We start from the raw sequence: 20,058 nt of genomic DNA, 5'->3' as shown, positions 1-20,058 counted from the left end.
TTTTTTTAATTTAGGACAGAGTCTTGCTCAATTGCCTAGGTTGGCCTTGAAGTTGCAATCCTTCTGTCCAGACCTCCTGAGGAGCCGGGATTACAGGCATGCACAACCACAACTGGCTGTGAAAATATACTTTTTAAAAGTGATTAAGTCAAAGCTTAGAGAAGCTGATGACACATTCCTTGTTTTATCTTAATAATAAATGAAACTCTAGGTGTCCTTGGCTGCCACCGTATCTACCTGGAGTGCCCTGTGCACTCTGCCCAGGGCAGGGAGCCTCTTTTACCTTTGCCTCGTGCCAGAGACTCTGGGCAAAGCTTGGCCTCTCCTAGCTCCTGTTAGAAAGCTGTGACTCTAGGCAGAGATAGAGAGGATTTCAATCTCCTAACTATGATAGTGTGGAGGGAACATCCAAGTCTTTCCAGTGCTTTCTGTGAGAAAGCAGGACACACTTATCCTTCAGCTTCATGGATTTGGTGGGCATGGGCTGGACTCGTGGCCATGTTTGGAGTATACTGCTCACTGCTAGAGGCAGCATGGGCCAAGGAGGATGGGAGAACAGACCACGCTTCACAAGGATACACTCGAGGACTGCTTGGGCCCTGGAATGGTGTTTTTGTAGTTTCTCACTACAACTGCCATATTTTTAGTGAAAGTAAACTTTATAAATGTAAGGTTGCCTTCGCCAGTGTTTTTTACCTTCCCAATGTGCCCAGTCATCATGCTCTTATATCAAGCTGAAGTCATAACGGAGCCTGAAATGAGGTGCAGTGAGCAGGAGGAAGGTCTGTAACCCAGTCCGGATACTTTTCACCAATGCCATGAACCCACACGCAGCCTAAGGAGGCAGATGGTTTTAGTACTGCTTTATCCAGGAAGACACACAGTTATATAGTTTTTCACCCTAGTCTTACAGTCAGTAGAAGAAATAGAGTAAAAATTCACAATTAAATCACTTGCCTCCAAAGCCTGTGCTCTTTCACTAAGGTTTTCTACTCCTTTCTTGACACTTGCAATATGTACAGTGACGTCTCAGACCCCACGGACACTTTTAATCCTGTAATTTATGCAGTCACTTATCTATGTACCCATAGATAAGTTGCACTGGTGCTGGGATATGTTCCGAGCACATCAAACATGATCTCTGACCTCACAATTATACAGCCTGATGGATCAACAACAGCAGGCTAATGAGTAGGAGCTCCTGTCTGCCTGAGCAAGCCAGACTTTTACACTGCATTGGAAAAGCCACACGAGAAGAACTAATTTGCCTGTTTCTTTGGGTGTTTTTCTCAACCTCCTTCCACACAGAAAGCCAACCACTGCTGTGCAGCTCATCCAAACTCCTAATCTTACAGAATGAGATGTTGGCCAATCTTATACTCTCTAATGAAACTCAGTTCGGTCTTTAAGTTTGTTATAATCTAACCGCTTCACAGACAGGAGGCCTGATACCAGAAATACGTACTGGAGTAAAGTTGGCAGGACGCAGTGTTAAGCGGAGGAGACAGAAGGAAGCATTGGGGCAGATTCCCAAGCTCCTCAGAGATGCCAGGGGCGTGGAGGTGGTGGCCCAGAACAGGGCCAAAGCGGACGCAGCTTTACTGGCAATGAGATAAGCTCAGTTTTAGGTGACTAAAGTTAATATTTAAGGTCCTATCATCTGTCCATTACTTTGGTCTTCTAAGGCCCCCTAATGAAGTATTCAAGACATACACTTTGGAAATACTAGAAGGCTTTTGTGATAGTGTAGGCAAGAAGTGAGGAGGATAAGAAGAAAGGTAGTGGGAAAAGAGAGTTGTAGGCAGGTGAACAAGGTATTTCTCAGGTGAAAGGAATTAATGACTAAATAATCGAAATTGGTAACCAGATTGCTAGGAGCAGACAAAGTTTTGTGGTGGAGGAGACAGAGACAGAGGCAGGGACAGAGAGAGGACATTTCAGATACATGATAAAACAGCTATATCCCCTTTTAAGGCTGTGGTCTACCCAAGTAAAGAGCAAATTCAAACAAGTGCAGGCAGGCCAGTGACAAGCAGGACCTGCCTTCCTCGGCTGGCCTCCTTTAACTCAGCGATCAGGTAGATCCGTGCCTTCTGGAAGTCTGTGGAGGAAGTCAGACTCCCTGGGTGTTGGAAACTGCAAGCTTGGACCCAGGTTTCTTTCTGGAGCTATTGTTCCACTGTCCAGGTTAGTTACCGATCCCCTAACTGCCCTTGAGAAAGCTGTTGGTGCTCTCTATGCCTGGTTCCTCCTCCCTGTAAATGGGGCTAGTGTGGCTATGAGGATTAGCAGATTTTCCCTGGATGGCTTACTCCTGAGGTCCAACAAACACTGTGGAGCAAGCCCAGGGCTTGGAGTTTCTAAAGGCAGCAACTTGGGGCTGTTAGGACTGCTAGGACTCAAGATTGCACTCCCCAATTCTTGGCCTGCATTTTGCCCTGGAGGTCTGGTGACATTTTAACCCTGGGGGCGTCTGTTCCCTGAGTCTCTGGCTCTCGGCTCAGCCCGTAGTCTACACCTGCACCTGCCAAAGTCCCTCTTCCTTGTTCATTGGGGCGGTGCCTGGTGAGATGTCACCTTTAAGGACAGTGCGGACTCAATGGACAGGATCACGTTCAGCGCCACCAGTGCGGTTGTAAAAATGACAGGCGAGTACCTTGGAGCAGCCACGCGGGAGCTGGAACTGGAGTTCCGTGAGGCCGGGGCCCCGGCTGCTGGGCAGCGGCTCCTCCTGGACGCGGCCCCGGCGGAGACCCAGCCACAGGCACCGTCCGGCCCCCGGCGGAGCGCCCGGGCCGAGAGCGCGCTGCGCTGGTTCACCACCGCGGTGCTGTGCGCCGCCTTCCTGGGGCTGGTAAGCGGCGGGCGGCGCCGGCGGGGGACGTGACCCTCCGGGGGGTCGCTCCCTCCCCTGCACGTTGAGCGACCTCCGGGTTTTATTAATCCGTCTGGATCTCTGTTTCATTTCTGGAAGCCGGGCACACTTGTACCGTGGAGGATGATCATCAAGTGTGAAGCTGATTTCCCTAATTTTAGCGTCTTCCAAAGGCAGCAAACCTGTATGTCTCCCGGGTGCGCCGGGAGGGAGGCACGAGAGGGATTGCCCAGGACTTGCACGGTTCCCTCTGCACCCACGAATTCAAGCGCCGGACTGCTGCACGAAAACTGCTGTTGGGGATTTCTTCTTCTTGGCCGGGTCACCAAATTCAAGCAGTTTTTAGTTTTGCAAACAAGGAAATAGCCCCAGAGAAGGAAGAGACTTTTCCTGACGACACAACTGGTTAATTGCTAGAGCGAGGAACACCTTTTACTCTGCCCACAATCCTGTTTAAATCCAGGCTTTGAAACCTTTAGTGTTGTTTTTGTGTTTTGGTTTTGTTTTCAGCAAATTTGCACAGCCACATGTGCCTTTTACCAAACTCTTCTTGCCAAACTTGCTAATTTTAGATTTTGCAGAGTTGAGTCACTCTTTTGAGAATAGTCTCTGGTTACTTAGCATCTAGACTGAGCCCCAACCAGGTACAGACTCTTTTGGACTGTTGGTGGTGGAGAGGATGACCAAATTATCGCTGCAGACACTCGGCGAGCCCTCCTTATGTGCCAGGTTTTCTAAATCCTTTGAAAGTGTAAAGTGCCTTGGTTAGAGCCAGTATCCAGGCTGCTGTTGTGATGATGCTCGGGCTTGTGCGTACTGTGTTCCTCAGTCTGGACTCCCGTGGCTTGGGCTTTCGTCACAGCAAAACAGTGCGATTAGAAGTTACAAATTACTAATTCTTTTTTGGGCGGGTGGGGTACTGGGGATCGAACTCAGGACTTCGTGCTTGCAAGGCGGGCGCTTATGCCGTTGAGCTAAATTTCCAGCCCCTCGAATTTTTGTTTTGTTTTAATTTGCATTTTTTAAAAAAAATTTATTATTGTGAAGGTAGCAAATAGAACAAGATGGAACAAAGCCAATTGAGACAGTGCAGTGAAATTGGCACAGAACGTCATAGCAGGTTACCGGGATAACAGTAATAGGAACCATAGTATATCTCGTTATATTCACAATAGTTGTTCTTTCAATCAGGTACAGCAAAATGAAACCAAATACAGAACTTATAGAACTTCTCACAACAGAATGTTGAGTAGAGCAATATAATTAATCTGAGCAAGTAAAACAAGGACAGCAATATTTACCTTCAAAGAGATGGTAGAAGGAAATCTCCCTTATTTGCTGTATTGCATATGGTCAGCCTCCCAAGAGATGCTCAGATCTCTGGCTCACATTTGCTGGGGGGGGGGGGGCAGGAATGGGATGTTTGATTCTCAGCGCATGCGCCGCCGTAGGCTCAGGGCTGCTTACCAGGGAAGCAAGCGGGTTGCTCGGTTTCTCAGCGCCCTAAATTCCAACATGATGTGGATCTCGGGAGATGCTGGTGGTTCTCACCCTGGGGCGGCTGCCTCAATTCTTGAAATAGATTATTAGACACATTTTTCTTAAAAGATCTAACACCTTTCCTCTGAAAATGAATCAGGATCCTCAGTTCTAACACATTTCCTAGTAAAATTTTATTGTTATTATCATTCTATTTATGTATGTATGTAGAATTCCTTTCTCTAAGGAATCTTAATAGCCAGTAGTCCCAACTGGCTTTTTGTTTTGAAGAATATAGATTTAGAAATATTCAAATTATTTATCTCTTGCATATATTGGCTATGTGAGTCCTTGTGGGCTCTGGACCTCCAGTTGGACCCATGGGAGGCCTTGTCATGAGCTCTGGGTTTTTATCTGGACTCGTGTGGGACATTGCTGTGGGATTTAGGCTCTTGACTAAATATTCTATGTCTTTGGTGTTGTGGATAGATTTCTTGCATTTTCTTGTGTTAACTCCCGGTGACCATTATAAAGATAATATTATAAACTCCAAAAAAAAAAAAAGAAAGGATTCCATGTGCCCCAGAAATATTGCTATTTTAATATGCAACATAGGAAAAAATTTTGATGTACTAGTAATTTAAGTTTCAACATCTAAATTTGTTATTCATGTAGTATATTTCAAAATCCTCCTTCCATTTTATTTGTTTTTTTAATAGCAAAACAGGTTAACAACTTAGACATCATTTTAATGGTTGTAAGTAAAAAGGTTTTTTCTTTTTAAATTTTAGGGATTGAGTGTTGGTATACTGGGACCTACATTTCAAGATTTGGCAACAAATGTAAACCGAAATATCAGCAGTCTTTCTCTAATTTTTGTCGGCCGGGCCTCTGGAGTCTTGTGCGGCTCTATGATTGGTGGTGTTCTTTTTGAATGTATGAATCATGTTTTACTTCTGGGTAAGAAAATGCTGATTTTTTTTTTCCTTCTTTATGGCTTTAAGTGTATTTACAATATGGCTGTGCATACGAAAAGCAACAGCTTGCAGAAGGCAGATCTCAGGCCAGAGCTGTCAGAATGCTCTCCTGGACCCCCCGTCCAGGGTCTGCAGCTTCTGTACTGAAGGGGCCCAGTGACCGTAAGTGGACGGATGGCTACCATTTTGTTACCCTGTCAGTGATGCCGCTAGAATGCCCTTCCTTACTCACCCTGGACACCACTAGGAAAGCATTTCTAACACCCTTTTAAAAATAGATTTTATTTTAAAATAAATTTTGGAAACAGTGACAATACCTTATTGCTGATGAGTAATAAATAATACTTATTATTTCCAAAATGGGCTGGGGGGATATATTTCTGCTATTTTCCTTCCTGTTCCCGAAACTTATTTAGTATACTTTTGCCACAAGTTATTATACTAAGTACCTTTTCTTTCTTTACATTTTTATATTAACTCATACACCAGTCTGCCTTGTGGTTCTTAAATGTTGTTGTAGCTTGTCTCTAGATGTCCCCCCAAGCCTTATACTCTCATAGGTGGAGCTGTTTGGAGGTAGCTGGATCTAGGATTGTGATGCCAGGATTAATTCATGGTGCAATGCGAGGATTAAGGTGCCCCACCAAGGGCATGCGTGCTACCTGCCCTAAGGGTGGGTAGCATGGACAGGATACAGGAATAGAAAGAGGATCGCTATTTGCTGTTTGCTACTGCGTCACTACTGTGCTGCCTTCTGCCCACCGTTAACTGTTTCTCCTCTGCTCTGCCCCCTGCCTTGGAGCCAGCCAGCTATGAACTGAAAGCTCTACAAACCGTGAGCTACAATAAAGCTTCCCTCCTTTAACTCTGGGTCTTGGGTATTTTGTCTCAGCAAACAATTAAGTAAATAATTTTTGGCCTGTTTCTTCTTGTTGTAAAACTTTCTTCGTAGTATAATTTATGGTTTATTTCTAGGGCAATAGTAATAATAGTATGAATTATTTATATTTTATGCTCCATAAAGCTTAAATAAGATTCAGCTGGTGTAACTACCTGTAGAAGCTCCAACTGTCATCTCATGATTACTCAGGTTTAGTTGGATCTTATTTTGTAATTCTGAAAGTTTTTATGGTGTTGACGTTACCCATGACTCTGCATAAATATGGGGTGGGGATGTTGTTTTATGCTCCTCAGGACAGACCAGGCCTTGAGCATGCCAGGCAAGTGTTCCACTGCGGAGCCACACCCCCAGCTGATAATAGTATTTTTTATAGCTGACTTTAACCATTTCTTCCCAGGGTTGTCAATGTTGGCTACCACAGTTGGCCTTTACCTCATTCCTTTTTGCAAGACAGCAGCATTACTGATTACCATGATGTCTGTGTTTGGTGCTGCAGCTGGTGCTCTGGACACAGGTTAGTGGATCTCCAGCGCCATGTCTGGGAGTGTGGACTCAGTACTAGAGAAATAATTTGCAAATTTCTGAAATGACCAGGACTTACTGAGTGGTTCATGCGTCTCCCAGTGAGAGCCACCCTTCAGCCAGCCCCTCCTCTTACCAATCAGAGCCCCAGGTCTTGAGCAGCCAGCTATGAAGTGACCATGAGGGAGGTGGCTCTAAGGGAGACGGTTGATTTAGGATATTGACACAGGGAATCCTGTGGGTAATTACAGCTCAGCTGAGCAGCTTTCATTTCAGGATAGAATTTTATGACTGTAATACTGGAAAAATGGTAGTGCAGTGGTATAAAACAAGTTTCAAATTACTAGCTGGCAGTGAAAGCATAGAAGCAACCACCCAGTGTAAAATGCACTCCAGTGACTGAGCCAGGAGAAACCCATGGTGTGCATTAGTGCCCTGTTTTCCTTTTGTATCCTTTTCTTTCTCAGCAGTCTCTGTTTGTCCACAGTAGAGCTTTTCATTGTGTCATCATTCTTTGGAAAGCTGCAAAAAACACACAGGATTGAGTTGATGGCAAACAGCTTAAATAAGAGACAAGAGGTCTGGTTTGTAGGAGTCTGGGAAGGTCAATATTCTCTAATAGAATCTGAGATTTCCTGGAGGTTGAGACAAAGAACTTCTCTGGGCCTCCTGTATTTATTTGGTTTTGAAACAAGTGAAGGGATACCCAGGAAAGTGTGGGAACTGAGCAGGACCTTGGGAATCAGTTCAAAGACAAGTAGTACATTTTTCCTATTAGAGAATTATCACTAAAAGATTGCTAAGCCTGGCAGCTTTACTGCTTTGGAATAAGAGGTGTCAGCTCCCAGAGTCTTTAGTTACCTCAGCTGTGGTTATCTTGACTTCAGAGCACCACGCATATGCTCTTTCCCCACCCAATCAGAGGTCCCTGTGTTCAGCAACGTAGCCTTATTTACCCCAGTTTCCAACATGTCTGGCTGTAGAAGGTAGCATTTTACCTGCTTGCACAATTCCATACATCCATGTAAAACGTTAATGTGCAGAATTCTTTGGTAGCAGTGGGTTAGAGTTCCTTAAATGCACAATTGACTCAGGCACACCATTTGATAACCAAGAACGTTGCAATGCTCATGGCATGTAAAAGACATTCATTCTCTGATAGTAATAAATTTTTTCTTTTTAACAAAGATTTTATATTTAATTTAAATTATTTCCCCATCTTTCATTGGTAGGTGGGAACATCCTTATCTTGGCTCTATGGGGGGACAAAGGAGCCCCACATATGCAGGCCTTACACTTCAGTTTTGCCTTGGGTGCCTTTTTGGCTCCTATTCTGGCAAAACTGGCCTTGGGGACAACAGTATCACCTGAAAACCACACAGAGCCTCACCTTCACCCTGCAGCCCTCAACCGATCTCCTGAAGCCGACCCAGGCCTTCTGTTTGCAGCGCCTGATGACTTGAACTTACTGTGGGCTTATGCTGCTATCGGCACTTACACCTTTGTAGTTTCTGTCTTCCTGTTTGCTCTGTTTTTCATGAAAAGCTGGAAGCATGAAAAATCAACAGCGTCTGCTCAGGAATCTCGAAGAGCTAAACATCACAGAGCCCTGCTCTGCCTCCTTTTCCTCTTCTTCTTTTTTTACGTTGGAGCTGAGGTAACCTATGGCTCTTATGTTTTCTCATTTGCAACCACCCACGTTGGCATGGAGGAGAGCGAGGCTGCTGGCTTGAACTCCGCCTTCTGGGGGGCCTTTGCAGCCTGCAGGGGCCTGGCAATCTTGTTTGCCACATGTTTACGGCCTGGAACCATGATTGTGGTGAGCAACATTGGCAGCCTGGTGTCATCTTTATTCCTGGTGCTTTTTGACAAGAACCCACTTTGTCTCTGGATAGCAAGTTCAGTGTATGGAGCCTCGATGGCCACCACCTTTCCCAGCGGTATTTCTTGGCTTGAGCAGTACACGAGCATAAGCGGAAAGTCTGCAGCTTTTTTTGTGGTTGGTGCTTGTCTGGGAGACATGGCTATTCCTGCAGTAATTGGAATACTTCAGGGAGAATACCCAGGTTTGCCGGTAGTTCTGTACACGTGTTTGGGGTCAGCAATATTCACTGCTGCATTATTTCCTGTGATGTATAAGTTAGCCACCTTGCCTCTGGATCACAGCAGAAGGAAAAGAGAAAGAATGAGGACCAGAAAGCTTTGCTTTCCTCTCCTACGCTAATTGAGTATGAGGAAGATGGTGAAGAGGATGCAGAAGAACAGAATGAGGTGGATTTTGAAGTGGTTGAAATGAGTGATACAATGAGACCTTCTGTTATACAGATGTCAGAAATATTTTATTGGTGCCAATAGTTAACCTATACAACCAGTTCTCAAATGCAATGATATTTTAATTTTTCTACAGTGAATACTGATGATTCCTCCAGGGAGCCCCTTGTGAGAAACCAGTACAAAATAGACTAACACATAGCAGATGGATTACTTCCAGGATCCATTGAATAACTTTGTCTTCTATATAACCAGTCAGATCCAATCTTCTGCAGATTTTTAGCATGTATTCAGAATGACAATTTCCTAGGTCCATTTACAGCCAATATTTTTACATGTTCTCCAATTCCCAGAGACTTTTATAAACTACTAAGTGGTAGGATACAGTAGGATCTTATAGGAAATTAGCATTCAGCATTAGACTTACTAGAGAATATTTTATGCCTCTACTTTTGAGAGCATACAAACAAAGTATATTTGAAAAATGGCTACTCTCTGATAAAGCAAAATCACAAATGAGCAGAACAGTTTTGCTGTGCAAAGTATCAGGTATCTGTATGCTGCTTGGGATTTAGGAAAGAGTGATGTTATGAACTAGTGTCTTTGGAATTAGATACATGCTTTCATTAATTGCTTTATGTTATATGTATGGCTTCGCCAAAATATGCTAATGACACTGATTTGTGTGTTTTTATGAGGGGAACATCAAACAGGTGAAGAGACCCGACTTTAAGATGTGAATGTGCCTCCTGCCTTTACATCCAGACACTTAAGCCTTGTTTATCTCGTGACTTATGACTCTAGCAATAAAAATTAGATGATTTAAAAATTGAGTAACCCATCAGTTTTTAAGTTGGTGCAAAATGACTCCTAAGAGTCCAGTCTTTATCTGAAAATGAAAAGTGAAACCAAAATATGATAAAATTGTAAAATTTTAAGAATGTGTTACTGCTTATGAATACATGTAAATGTGATATCACCTCTATTTAATCATCATTTGCATAATTCTCTAAAGAACATAGGGATCAAATATACATTTGATCCCTTCTGAAATATGCATTTTCTCATATCTGTCAAACAGGTATGTGTAACAATCAATGATCATTTAAGATGGTGACAAATTAGAATTGACAGTTTTGCCTTATAAATATGTAAAACTATTGCATTTGATAGTGTCTTACATTTCGACAAATAAAATAATTTATTCAGTTGTACAGATTAAACTATTTTATAGACAATTTTAAAAGAAACATTATTGTCCTTATTTATTTATTTATATATTGGTACCAGCGAATCAAACTCACAACCTCAGGCTTACCAGGCTAGCACCTGAGCCACTGAGCCAAATCCCCAGCCCATCCTCCTTATTTTAACACAAGGTTTCATTGTGTTGTCCAGGCTGATCTCGAATTCCTGGGCTCAAACCATCCAAACCTAACGCATGGAGAGGGCTGGCCCAGAGAGTGAAAGTGAGAAGCCTGCTGCTTTGTTTTTTAGACCATGTTTCCCCCTTAGCCTGAGCTTACAGAGCACCTCTGCTCCGTTTGCTGGTTTTCCCAAGTCTGTAGGGCTTTAAGCAGTAGCAGTAGTTTGGCTGATGACAGTCTTGATGCAAGAAAGATACTATTGTCAGCATCTACTTTTAGATGGTAGAAGATAGAGCTGAGGGAGAGACTGTGGTGGTAATAACATGACATAAGATCCGGAAATCTACACTGGAAAATTCACTCGACTCCACATACAACAAGCATGAACGGATATTGTCTTACGAATTTAACAAGCTCCTAAATGATGCAGTGTTGCCGACCCATGAACACACTTTGACTAAAAGTCATTATTGGAGTATAGAATACTTTTCTGCCCACAGGAGTTTTGTTTGTTTTTAGTTTAAAATTTTTAAATTTGACTGTATTATATCACTGGAAGAATACAGTCTCTGAGTCCCTCTTCACAGACACACATCCCATGTGCTGTAACCCTAGCTAAAAATACTTTGAAGCTGTAGAACAGATATCTTTAGCCTTCTCCCTTTACCTGGTAGACTATTGGTTGTCTATGTCAGGTTCATGGAGTATCTCTGCTGGGAGCACAGTGGACACTGAGGAAAACATCAGAGGCCGCTGCCTTCACAGAACTTCCCTTCTAATGCAGCACTGTCCCGTAAAGCTGCTGCTCTGGTGGAGATTCACTTTATCTGCCCTGGCCAGTAATACTACTCGCCGTAGTTAAGAGTGAATTGAGATCTCAGAATACGGCTACTATGACACCAAATGCATTTTTAATCTAAATTGAAATGTTTTCTTTAGCTAGTGGCTGTGACATGGAAGCCTAGTCCAAGAAGCAAGACATCAAATTCTTAACTAAAGAAGATGTTCCCAAGAAGGGTGTTATCTCCTGTGGTCATGGAAATTAACATGTGTCAGACATCAGAAAGGTTAGGTAGACACCTTGTTAAATGGCATGGTATAAATTATCATGGCCTTTGGTAAAGGCTTGGTCTTACTAAGTCATGATGATAGAGAGTGGTAGTTATCTTACAAAGAGGTGACATAAAAAGAATTAAGATGTGTTATATATACACACCAACTCCCCATGATGATTGTAATCATCATGTACTATGAACATGTGCTAATAAAAGTAAAAACTTGGGACCTCAACGCCCCCCAAAGATGGAGGAGGAGCCCACTCCACATACAGTGGTTGCCCCTTGCCAGCTCTGACCTACAGATTCTGCCCCCTGGCTGCTACCCACAAACACCAAGACTGATACATGCTTTGTTTCCCCTGGACACTGGGCAGCAGAGGCACCAATGAAACCACCAGCCTGAACACAGACACGGCCAATGCCCTAGGTAAAGAAGGTAAGCCTGGGAGTCGACATATCCACCAGGAAATGAGACCTGGCCCACAGTGTTGGCCCCAAGAAAAACCCATGGAGGAAAAAAATCCCGACTTGGATTCCAAGGTTACAAATCTTGCAAAGAAACCAGTCATTTGAAGAGGAAAGAAAAACATGAAAAACAAAACCAAAAAAGAATAGTGTTATGTACATGTACCAATTCCTGACAGTGAACAAAATTATGAACTGCAAACATGTACTAATAAAAGTCAAAAATAAAAAAGAAACCACTCATTCAAAAACAGAGGAATTTTTTAAATTGATGAACTTTTTTCTTCATTGGTATTTTGGGGGTTGAAGCTTACTCTGTCTTTTTTCTTTTCTCCTTTTAATATTTTTTCCTTCTTGTTTTTCATTTTCTTTCTCTTTTTTTTTTTCCTTTTTGAGACAGGGTTTCACTATGAAGTTCAGGCTGGCCTTAAATGCACTTTGTAGCCCAGATTGGCCTCAGACCTGCAATGATCCTCCTGCCTCAGCCTCCCAAGTGCTGGAATTACAGGTGTGTGCCACCATGTCCAGCTCTTTTTTCTTTTTAATGCTCTTTTTTTCCTGTTACTATTACCTAACATTATGAATTTCCCTTTACTCCTCAAAAGGATTGCCTGTTTCTCTCCTTTTCCATTAATTAATATTTCAAATTTTAGTTTTCTCATCTTCAGTTTCCCATCCCTTCTATCTTTTCTAGTAGAACCATTAACCCTCAGGAATCTTTAGGTATTTAACTCTATGTTATTACTGCTGAATACTGTTCTACTGTTAGCAAACAGATAGTGGTTACATTTAATAGATATTTACTGTATGTCAATATTTGATTTTTCAGTGTTCATACTATAATTATAGGTCTTTTTTTCCTATGGTTAATGGTCATACATTATTGGTTCTTAGGGTATGTCAATGTCTAATTTGTTTTTGACACTATTATTGGTGCTGATATTGTTACCATAGCCAAAGTAAATTTTGTTCCTGTTATTTCGTTTCCTCGGTGTGCCAATATCTAGATTGCTTTTGTGTCAATAACAATACTATGGTCCATTCTTGGAGAATTGAGTACTGAACTAAATATGCTGCAGCCTCTCCACCCAAATAAGCAGAGGTGACTGAATTCTGGGACAGTGGTAAAGGCCTATAGTTAGCCAGGTCCCCAGCGCGTCACTGAAACACAGTGACTACAGGTCTTCTGCTAACAAAAAAGCTTTCCACCACAATCCATCTTCAAACCCTAGCACAAAAAACAAACATGCAAATAGAAACATGGAAACACAAGGCAACAAACTGCAACCAGGAACTGCTAACTCCACCAAAGCTGATTCACAGGGCATGAACAGAAGGAAGTAAAAAAAAAATACCCAGAGCCCAATTAAACAAAAAGAACTATACAAAAGATAATAAATAAATTAATACGGTGTTTGATGAGCATAAAGGAGATACAGGTAAACATAAAATGGACCTAATGAAAAACTCAGCGCATCTATGGAAGACACTAATAAAAAGCTAGCTGAGCTAAACAAAATAGTGTAAAACACAAATGCCTAGCACAGAAAAGAATCAGAGTCCATAAAAAGGACCGAGATTCAGGAGATCAACAGTTGTATCAAAATATGGATCAAATTTATTCAACATGAGAAGGAAGTGTCAGAACTAGAAAACAGAGCAGGTGTTGATGACCAGTTAGATACTTTTTTTTTTGTACTGGGAATCAAACTCAGGACCTTGCACTTGCCAGGCAGGCATTATGCCAGCCAATGAGATACCTTGTAAGCAACAAAAGAATGTGAAAAAATACACCCAACATGTGCTAGATGACACAAAGAAGACTAAGATTAATTAGAACTAGTGAAGAATCAAAAGACAGCACAAATGGCATAAAAATCCTGTTTACTGAAATAATATCAAAATTCCAAATATGAGAAAACAATTTAACTACAAATAAGAGACATATATAGACACACAGATAGCCAAACAGTGAAGAACCTCTTGATGACACGTCATGGTCAGAATCCCAGAAGTCCAGAATAAGAACAGAATCTTAAAAGTTGTTAGAAGAAAACCATAAATCACTTATAAAGGTAAATCCATCAGAATTACAGCAGACTTTTCAACACAAACCTTAAAGCCCAGAAGAGTTTGTAGTGAAATGTTTCAAGCTCTGAAAGAAAGAATTTCCAACGCAGAAATATATCCTACAAAGATTTTTTTTTTGTCTTTTTCCTTTTTATCGGTACTGGGGATCGAACTCACGACTGCCTGCTTGCAAGGCAGGCACTTATACTGCTGAGCTAAATCCCCAGCCCCCAAAGATTATCCTTCAGAACTGATGAATAAATAAGGTATTTTCATGATAAAGAGTACTTAAAAAAATTCATGATCACTGACTAGTACTCCAAAAAGCTCTCAAGACTATCCTAGAAAGAGACAATGCTGCAAGGTCTAAAGGAACGAATCATGAGGTAGTACAAAAGTGAAGTAGAACGGAAGGAAAGGAAACGAGCAACAGGAAAATAACACAACGACAGGAATAAGTCAATAGCTTTCAGTAAAAACTCTCAACCGGAATGGCCTCAACACCCCAATCAAAAGACGTACATTGGCAGAATGGATCAAGAAACAAAATCCAGTAGAGTGCTGTCCACAAGAAACACATTTAACCTGAAAAGAAATTCATAGACTAAAAATGAAAGGATGGAAAACAATATTCCATGCACTGAGAACCATAAAAGGAGCAGAATTAAGCTATCCTATTTTTAGGTAAAGTGGCCTTCAAGCCAAAACTGATTGGAAGAAACAAAGAAGGTCACTAAATGTTGGTTAAAGGAATAATTCACAAAGAAGAGATAACAATTACCAACATATATGCACTGAACACAGAACACCGAAATTCATAAAAAGCACAACTGGACATAAAAGATCACATAAACATAAACTCAATTACAGTGGCAAATTTCTGTAACCCAGTATCACAAAGGACAGATTAAATTGAGAAAAAATTAGCAAAGAAATGCCAGTACAGAAGCCAGGGATTTAGCTCAGCGGCATAAGTGCCTGCCTGGCAAGCATGAGGTTGTGAGTTTGATCCCTGGTACCAAAAAAAGAAAGAAAGAAGTGTGCCAGCACTGAAGAAAACCTTCAAACAAATGGACTTAACAGATATTTACAGAGTATTCCACCTAACAACAGAATATACATTCTTCGCAGCAGCACATGGAATTTCTACAAAATAGACCATGTAGTAACCAGTAAAGCATGCCTAAGCAAATACAAAAGAACTGAAATCATACCATGCATATTATCAAATTTTAGAACAATGAAACTAACCACAGGATAATGCAAACACATGGGAATTAAACAATATGCTGTTAAATAAATCAATGGGTCACAGAAGAAACCAACAAAGAAATGAAGAAATAAGAGAGTTCCTAGAATTAGATGATAAAACCAGAATAATATACCAGAATTATGGGACGCAATGAAAGCAGTCCCAAGAGGGACGTTTATAGCTAGGAATGACCACATCAGAAAAGCAAGAAGCCCAAATAAATAACCTAACGATGCACCACAAGGTCCTAGAAAAACAAAACAATCTAAATCCAAAGCTAGAAAAGAAATTATAAAGATCAGAGCAGACATCAATAAAATGGAGACTAAAATATGGACAATCAATGAATTGAAGAGTGGGTTCTTCAACAGAATAAACAAAATAGACAAACCCTTGGCCAATCTTACTGAAAAAAGAAAGGCCCAAAAATGAAGAAGTGAAATCACAGCTATTTCACAAAATTCTACCCCAATAAAATGGGGGATTGAGAATAAATTGATAGATTCCTAGATACACATAAATTACCAAAACTGAATAAAAAAGATATAAAACCTCTGCATAATCCACTAGCAGGCAATGAACAACAACAACAATATTAATAATAAAAACCTACCAATTAAGAAAAGCACAGGTCTGCATGAATTCACTACTGATTTCTACAAGAACTTCAAGGAAAATCTCACACCAATACACCTCAAACTCTTTAGTGCAATTGAAAGGGAAGGCATACTCCCAAAATAATTCTTGAAAGTTAGCATTATTCTAATTCCAAAACAAGACAAGGATCCAACTGAGAGAGAATTATGGGCCAGTTTCTCTAATACACATAGATGCAAAAGTTCTCAGTGAGATATTGGCAAAAAATGCAACAAATCATGAAAATAATCATACATCATGACCAGGTAGACCTCACCCCAGTGATGCAAGGATGGGCCAATATATGCCAATGAATAAATATATCACATTAACGGAAGCAAGGACAAAAAGAAATCACATGATCATCTGGGTAGATGCAGAAAATACAACATCATTTCATGATAAAAACAATAAAATAGGAATAGAAGCCCTTTATCTCAAGATGATAAAAGCTATTTATAGGAAACCTGCCAATATCTAACATGATTTAATAATAATTTAATATAATGGGGGAAAACTGAAAGCCTTCACTTTAAGAACAGGAACAAGACAAAGATGCTCATTATCACCTTTCCTGTTCGACATAGTTCTCAAAACATTAGCCATCAGGTAAGACAGAGTAGTAAAAGGAGTATGAATAGGAAAAGAAGACATTAAATTATCATTAATTGAAGATGACATGATTCTCTGCAAATATTTTGACACAAAAATTCTGTCAAAGACTCCTAAAACTCACAGCCAAATTCAACAATGTAGCAGGTATAAAATCAACACACAAAAATCAGTAATGTTCCTGTACACTAATAATGAACCTACCTAGAGAACAACTAGGAAAAAAGAAACCATTCACAATACCACAAAGAAAAATTAAATACTTAGAGTTATCTAGGGAGGTCAAAGACCTCCACAATGAAAACTACAGTACTTTTAAAAAGGAAGTTGAAGAAGATATCAAAAAAATGGAAACGTACTTTCCATTCCTTGATAGGCAGAATAACATAGTCAAATTATTTCCAAATTGATACATAGATTTAATGCAATCCTATTCAAAGTTCCAATAGTATTCTTCATAAAACTAGACAATACAGTCCTAAAATTCATGTGGAACAAGAGAGATCCAGAATAGCTAAAGCAATGCTGTGTAACAAAAGCAAAGTAGGAAGCATTACAATCCTAGATTTGAAGTTATATTACAAAATCTAGGTTGATAAAAACATCCTGGTGCTGACACAAAAACAGGCACGTGGATCAGTGGAACAGAACAGAAGATTCAGAAACAACACTATTTGATCTTTGACAAAGATGCCAAAAACACACACCGGAGGATAAATAACTTCTAATGGTGCTGGGAAAATTGTCTACATGCAGAAGATAAAATATAAACCCACGTATCCTACCAGGTACAAAACTAAAATCCAAAGCAATCAGGGATCTAAATACTAAAACAGAAGTATTTAACCTGCTGGAAGATAAAAAAGGTAAAGCTCAAGACAGGCACAGGCAAGTATCCTTCGTGCAGAACCCCAAATGCACAGAAAATGGTACCCATAATCCACAAATGGGATCATATCAAATTAAAAACCTTCTGCACAGCAAAAGAAATAACCAACATAGTGAAGAGACGTCCTAAAGAATGGGAAAAAATTTTTCCAGCTATTCCTCAGACAGAATACTAATATCTAGAATATATAAAGAACTCATATTGACTCCAAATCTAGACCCCCAAAAATCGGCAATAGAAATGAATACAAATTTCTCATCAGAAGACATACAAAGGGCCAATTAACACAAAAAAAATGTTGAACATCACTGACAGAGAGATGCAAATTAAATCAACACTGAGATCTCACTCCAGAAAGAATGTCTGTTATCAAGAAATCAGGTAATAACAAATGCTGGTGAAGTTCTTGGGGAAAAGAAACTCTTCTACATTGTTGGCGGGATGAAAACTATTAAAACCACTATGTAAATCAATATTGGAATTTCTTTAAAAACTAAAACTAGAAATTCCACTTGACCCAGCAATTCTTTCTGAAAGAGTTAAAGATACCATATTACAGTGATGCATGCATATCTGTATTTTTAGAAGCACAATTCAGAATAGCTAAATCTTAGGAGCAACTTATATGCCCATCACCAGATGAATGGAGAAAGAAAGTGTATTTATACTGTGGTGTACTCCTCTGCCATAAAGGAAGATAACCTGGAGCATTCATAGGAAAATAGAAGCGTATTGAGACCATCATGTTACATAAAATCAAACTCACAAGCCTAGATATTCTTTTATATAAGAAATATGAAATGCAAATACAGAAAAAAGTAAAAGATAATAGCAAGTAGCAAGATAGATTTTGTTCAACTGGGAAGAGGACCAAGAGGTGGGAAGAAGGTAAGGAAAAGGAATATACTAATAAAAAAAAACGACTAAAATTTCTTTTTAAATGTGAGCTTCCTTTGTGTGTCAAGGAACCCAATGGAGCCTGGTGATCTTGCTTGCAACAAACAGAATTTTAAGCTTCTTTCTACAAATATAATATGGTTACTTGGCATCTGAGCCATGTTATATTTGATTTTTTGTGTGTGTGACTTTTTTGGTTGTTGCTGTTTTGTTTTTTGCTCATGGTCTCCCTTCATTGCTAGTTTACACTAAAATTTTAAATTCTCTAATATGTAATCTGTGGTTATGATTTCCTTCTGATATTTTAGAGACTGTTGGTCTCTGCATTATCAGTTCTTGTGTACTTTTGTGTATCAGTTCTTGTAGTTTTTGCCTTCCTTTGAGGTTTTAATTTCTGAGTGTATTTCAGATCTGCTCTCTAAATTTATAGCAGCTCGCCTTGGGTGTGTTTGCTGTTGAGCTGCTTAGCGGGTGGCCTGGTTTGGAAGTTGTTAGATGACATGAGACCCACCAGGGATTGATTGGGCTTTTAGCTTCTGAACAGCTCGCTGAGAGTGCCAGCCTTTGTACAAAGGTTGCCAGTGCCTGTCCAAAGGGTGATGCGTTCCTGACATACATTTCCAGTATTTTAACCTCGCTGAGTGCACAGGTCACTTGCATTGCTGCTTTCACACCTCCACGCTGCTGTTTCCTCATCCACCCATAAAGTGCTCCTCATCTTGCCCAGCCTGGAGCTCTGGGTCTCCATCTCCCGCCAGGAGGCCCCGGAAGCCACCACTCTGTTTCCTTCCCGTGACGGAACACCACCACCTCACACAGGTGAAGGCAGACATGGTTTGTCCTTGTGTTACCAGCTTCTTACACTGAGCGTAACGTCGTCAAGGTCAAGCGTGCTGTGGCAGGGCGGTGTCTGTTCCGTGTGCAGCCGGTCCTTGAGTGGTTGAGTGGGTGTCTCTCACTGCCCGCATGCCTTCACCTTGGGCGGCCTTTGGCTTCCTTTCACTTCGTGGTTATTGCGGGTAACGTTGCTGTGAATGTGAGTACCCTGATACCTCTTTTAGACGCTGTGTTTCATACTTGGAGAGTATATGCTCTTAAGTATGGCAGTTCTAATTTTAATCTTTTGGCATTTTTTTTATTATGTGGCTTAGGTTTTTGTACTAATTCCGTTTGTCAATATATAAAATCAGCTAGAGGAAGAAGATAGAAAAAAAGACGTTAGAAAAAAGACATACTTTATTTTTTACCTTTTTTTTAGTGTATGTTTGTAACACATAATAAAGGCTTTCACCATGGGAAATTGGTACTATTCTTATAACATCTTGATCATTTTTCCTTCTGTTCCCTTCCCTTCTGCCTTCTCTGTCTATCCTGACCCCTTTCCTATCTCTACAGTCTGCCTCTCTGTGGTCTATCATCTGTCTTTTCTTTGCTTCTTAAATTATTTATACTTTGAGTTTCTCACATAACAGAAATCATGCAATATTTAATATTTCCTATCTGATTTATTTTATCAGGATTATGGTGTCAAGTTACATCCACCTTCCCACATATTACTCAGATTTGTCCTTCTTTATGGGCAGATACTACGCCACTGTGTATATATACTACATTTTCTTTATTTATTCATCAGTTGATGGACACATAGGCTACTTCCAATATTCAGGTATTATAAATCTAGGTTACAGTCCCCACAACAATGTAGAAAACTATCTTTATCCCTACAACCTGGCCAGCAGTTTTTTTTTTTTTTTTTCTTCTTTTCAGCTCTTGATGATAGCTATTTC

At 40.5% G+C, this 20,058-nt stretch overlaps 1 protein-coding gene across 1 annotated transcript; it reads left to right on the top strand.

Moving 5' to 3' along the window:
* Positions 1-2,256: 2,256 nt before the first annotated feature.
* LOC100717634 (sodium-dependent glucose transporter 1C-like) lies at positions 2,257-12,166 on the top strand. Its single transcript, XM_063253893.1, is given in 5 exon segments — positions 2,257-2,854; positions 5,146-5,314; positions 6,630-6,746; positions 7,987-8,915; positions 8,918-12,166. Coding segments are annotated over 5 exon segments (1,662 nt in total). The 5' UTR covers positions 2,257-2,599; the 3' UTR covers positions 9,110-12,166.
* The last annotated feature ends 7,892 nt before the right edge of the window (positions 12,167-20,058 follow it).

Source organism: Cavia porcellus, unplaced genomic scaffold, assembly GCF_034190915.1.
Source record: "Cavia porcellus strain 051 isolate PalLab524CR breed Dunkin Hartley unplaced genomic scaffold, mCavPor4.1 scaffold_7, whole genome shotgun sequence".
In the NCBI taxonomy this organism is placed as follows: Eukaryota; Metazoa; Chordata; class Mammalia; order Rodentia; family Caviidae; genus Cavia; species Cavia porcellus.
This window is presented reverse-complemented; position numbering and strand designations above follow the sequence as displayed.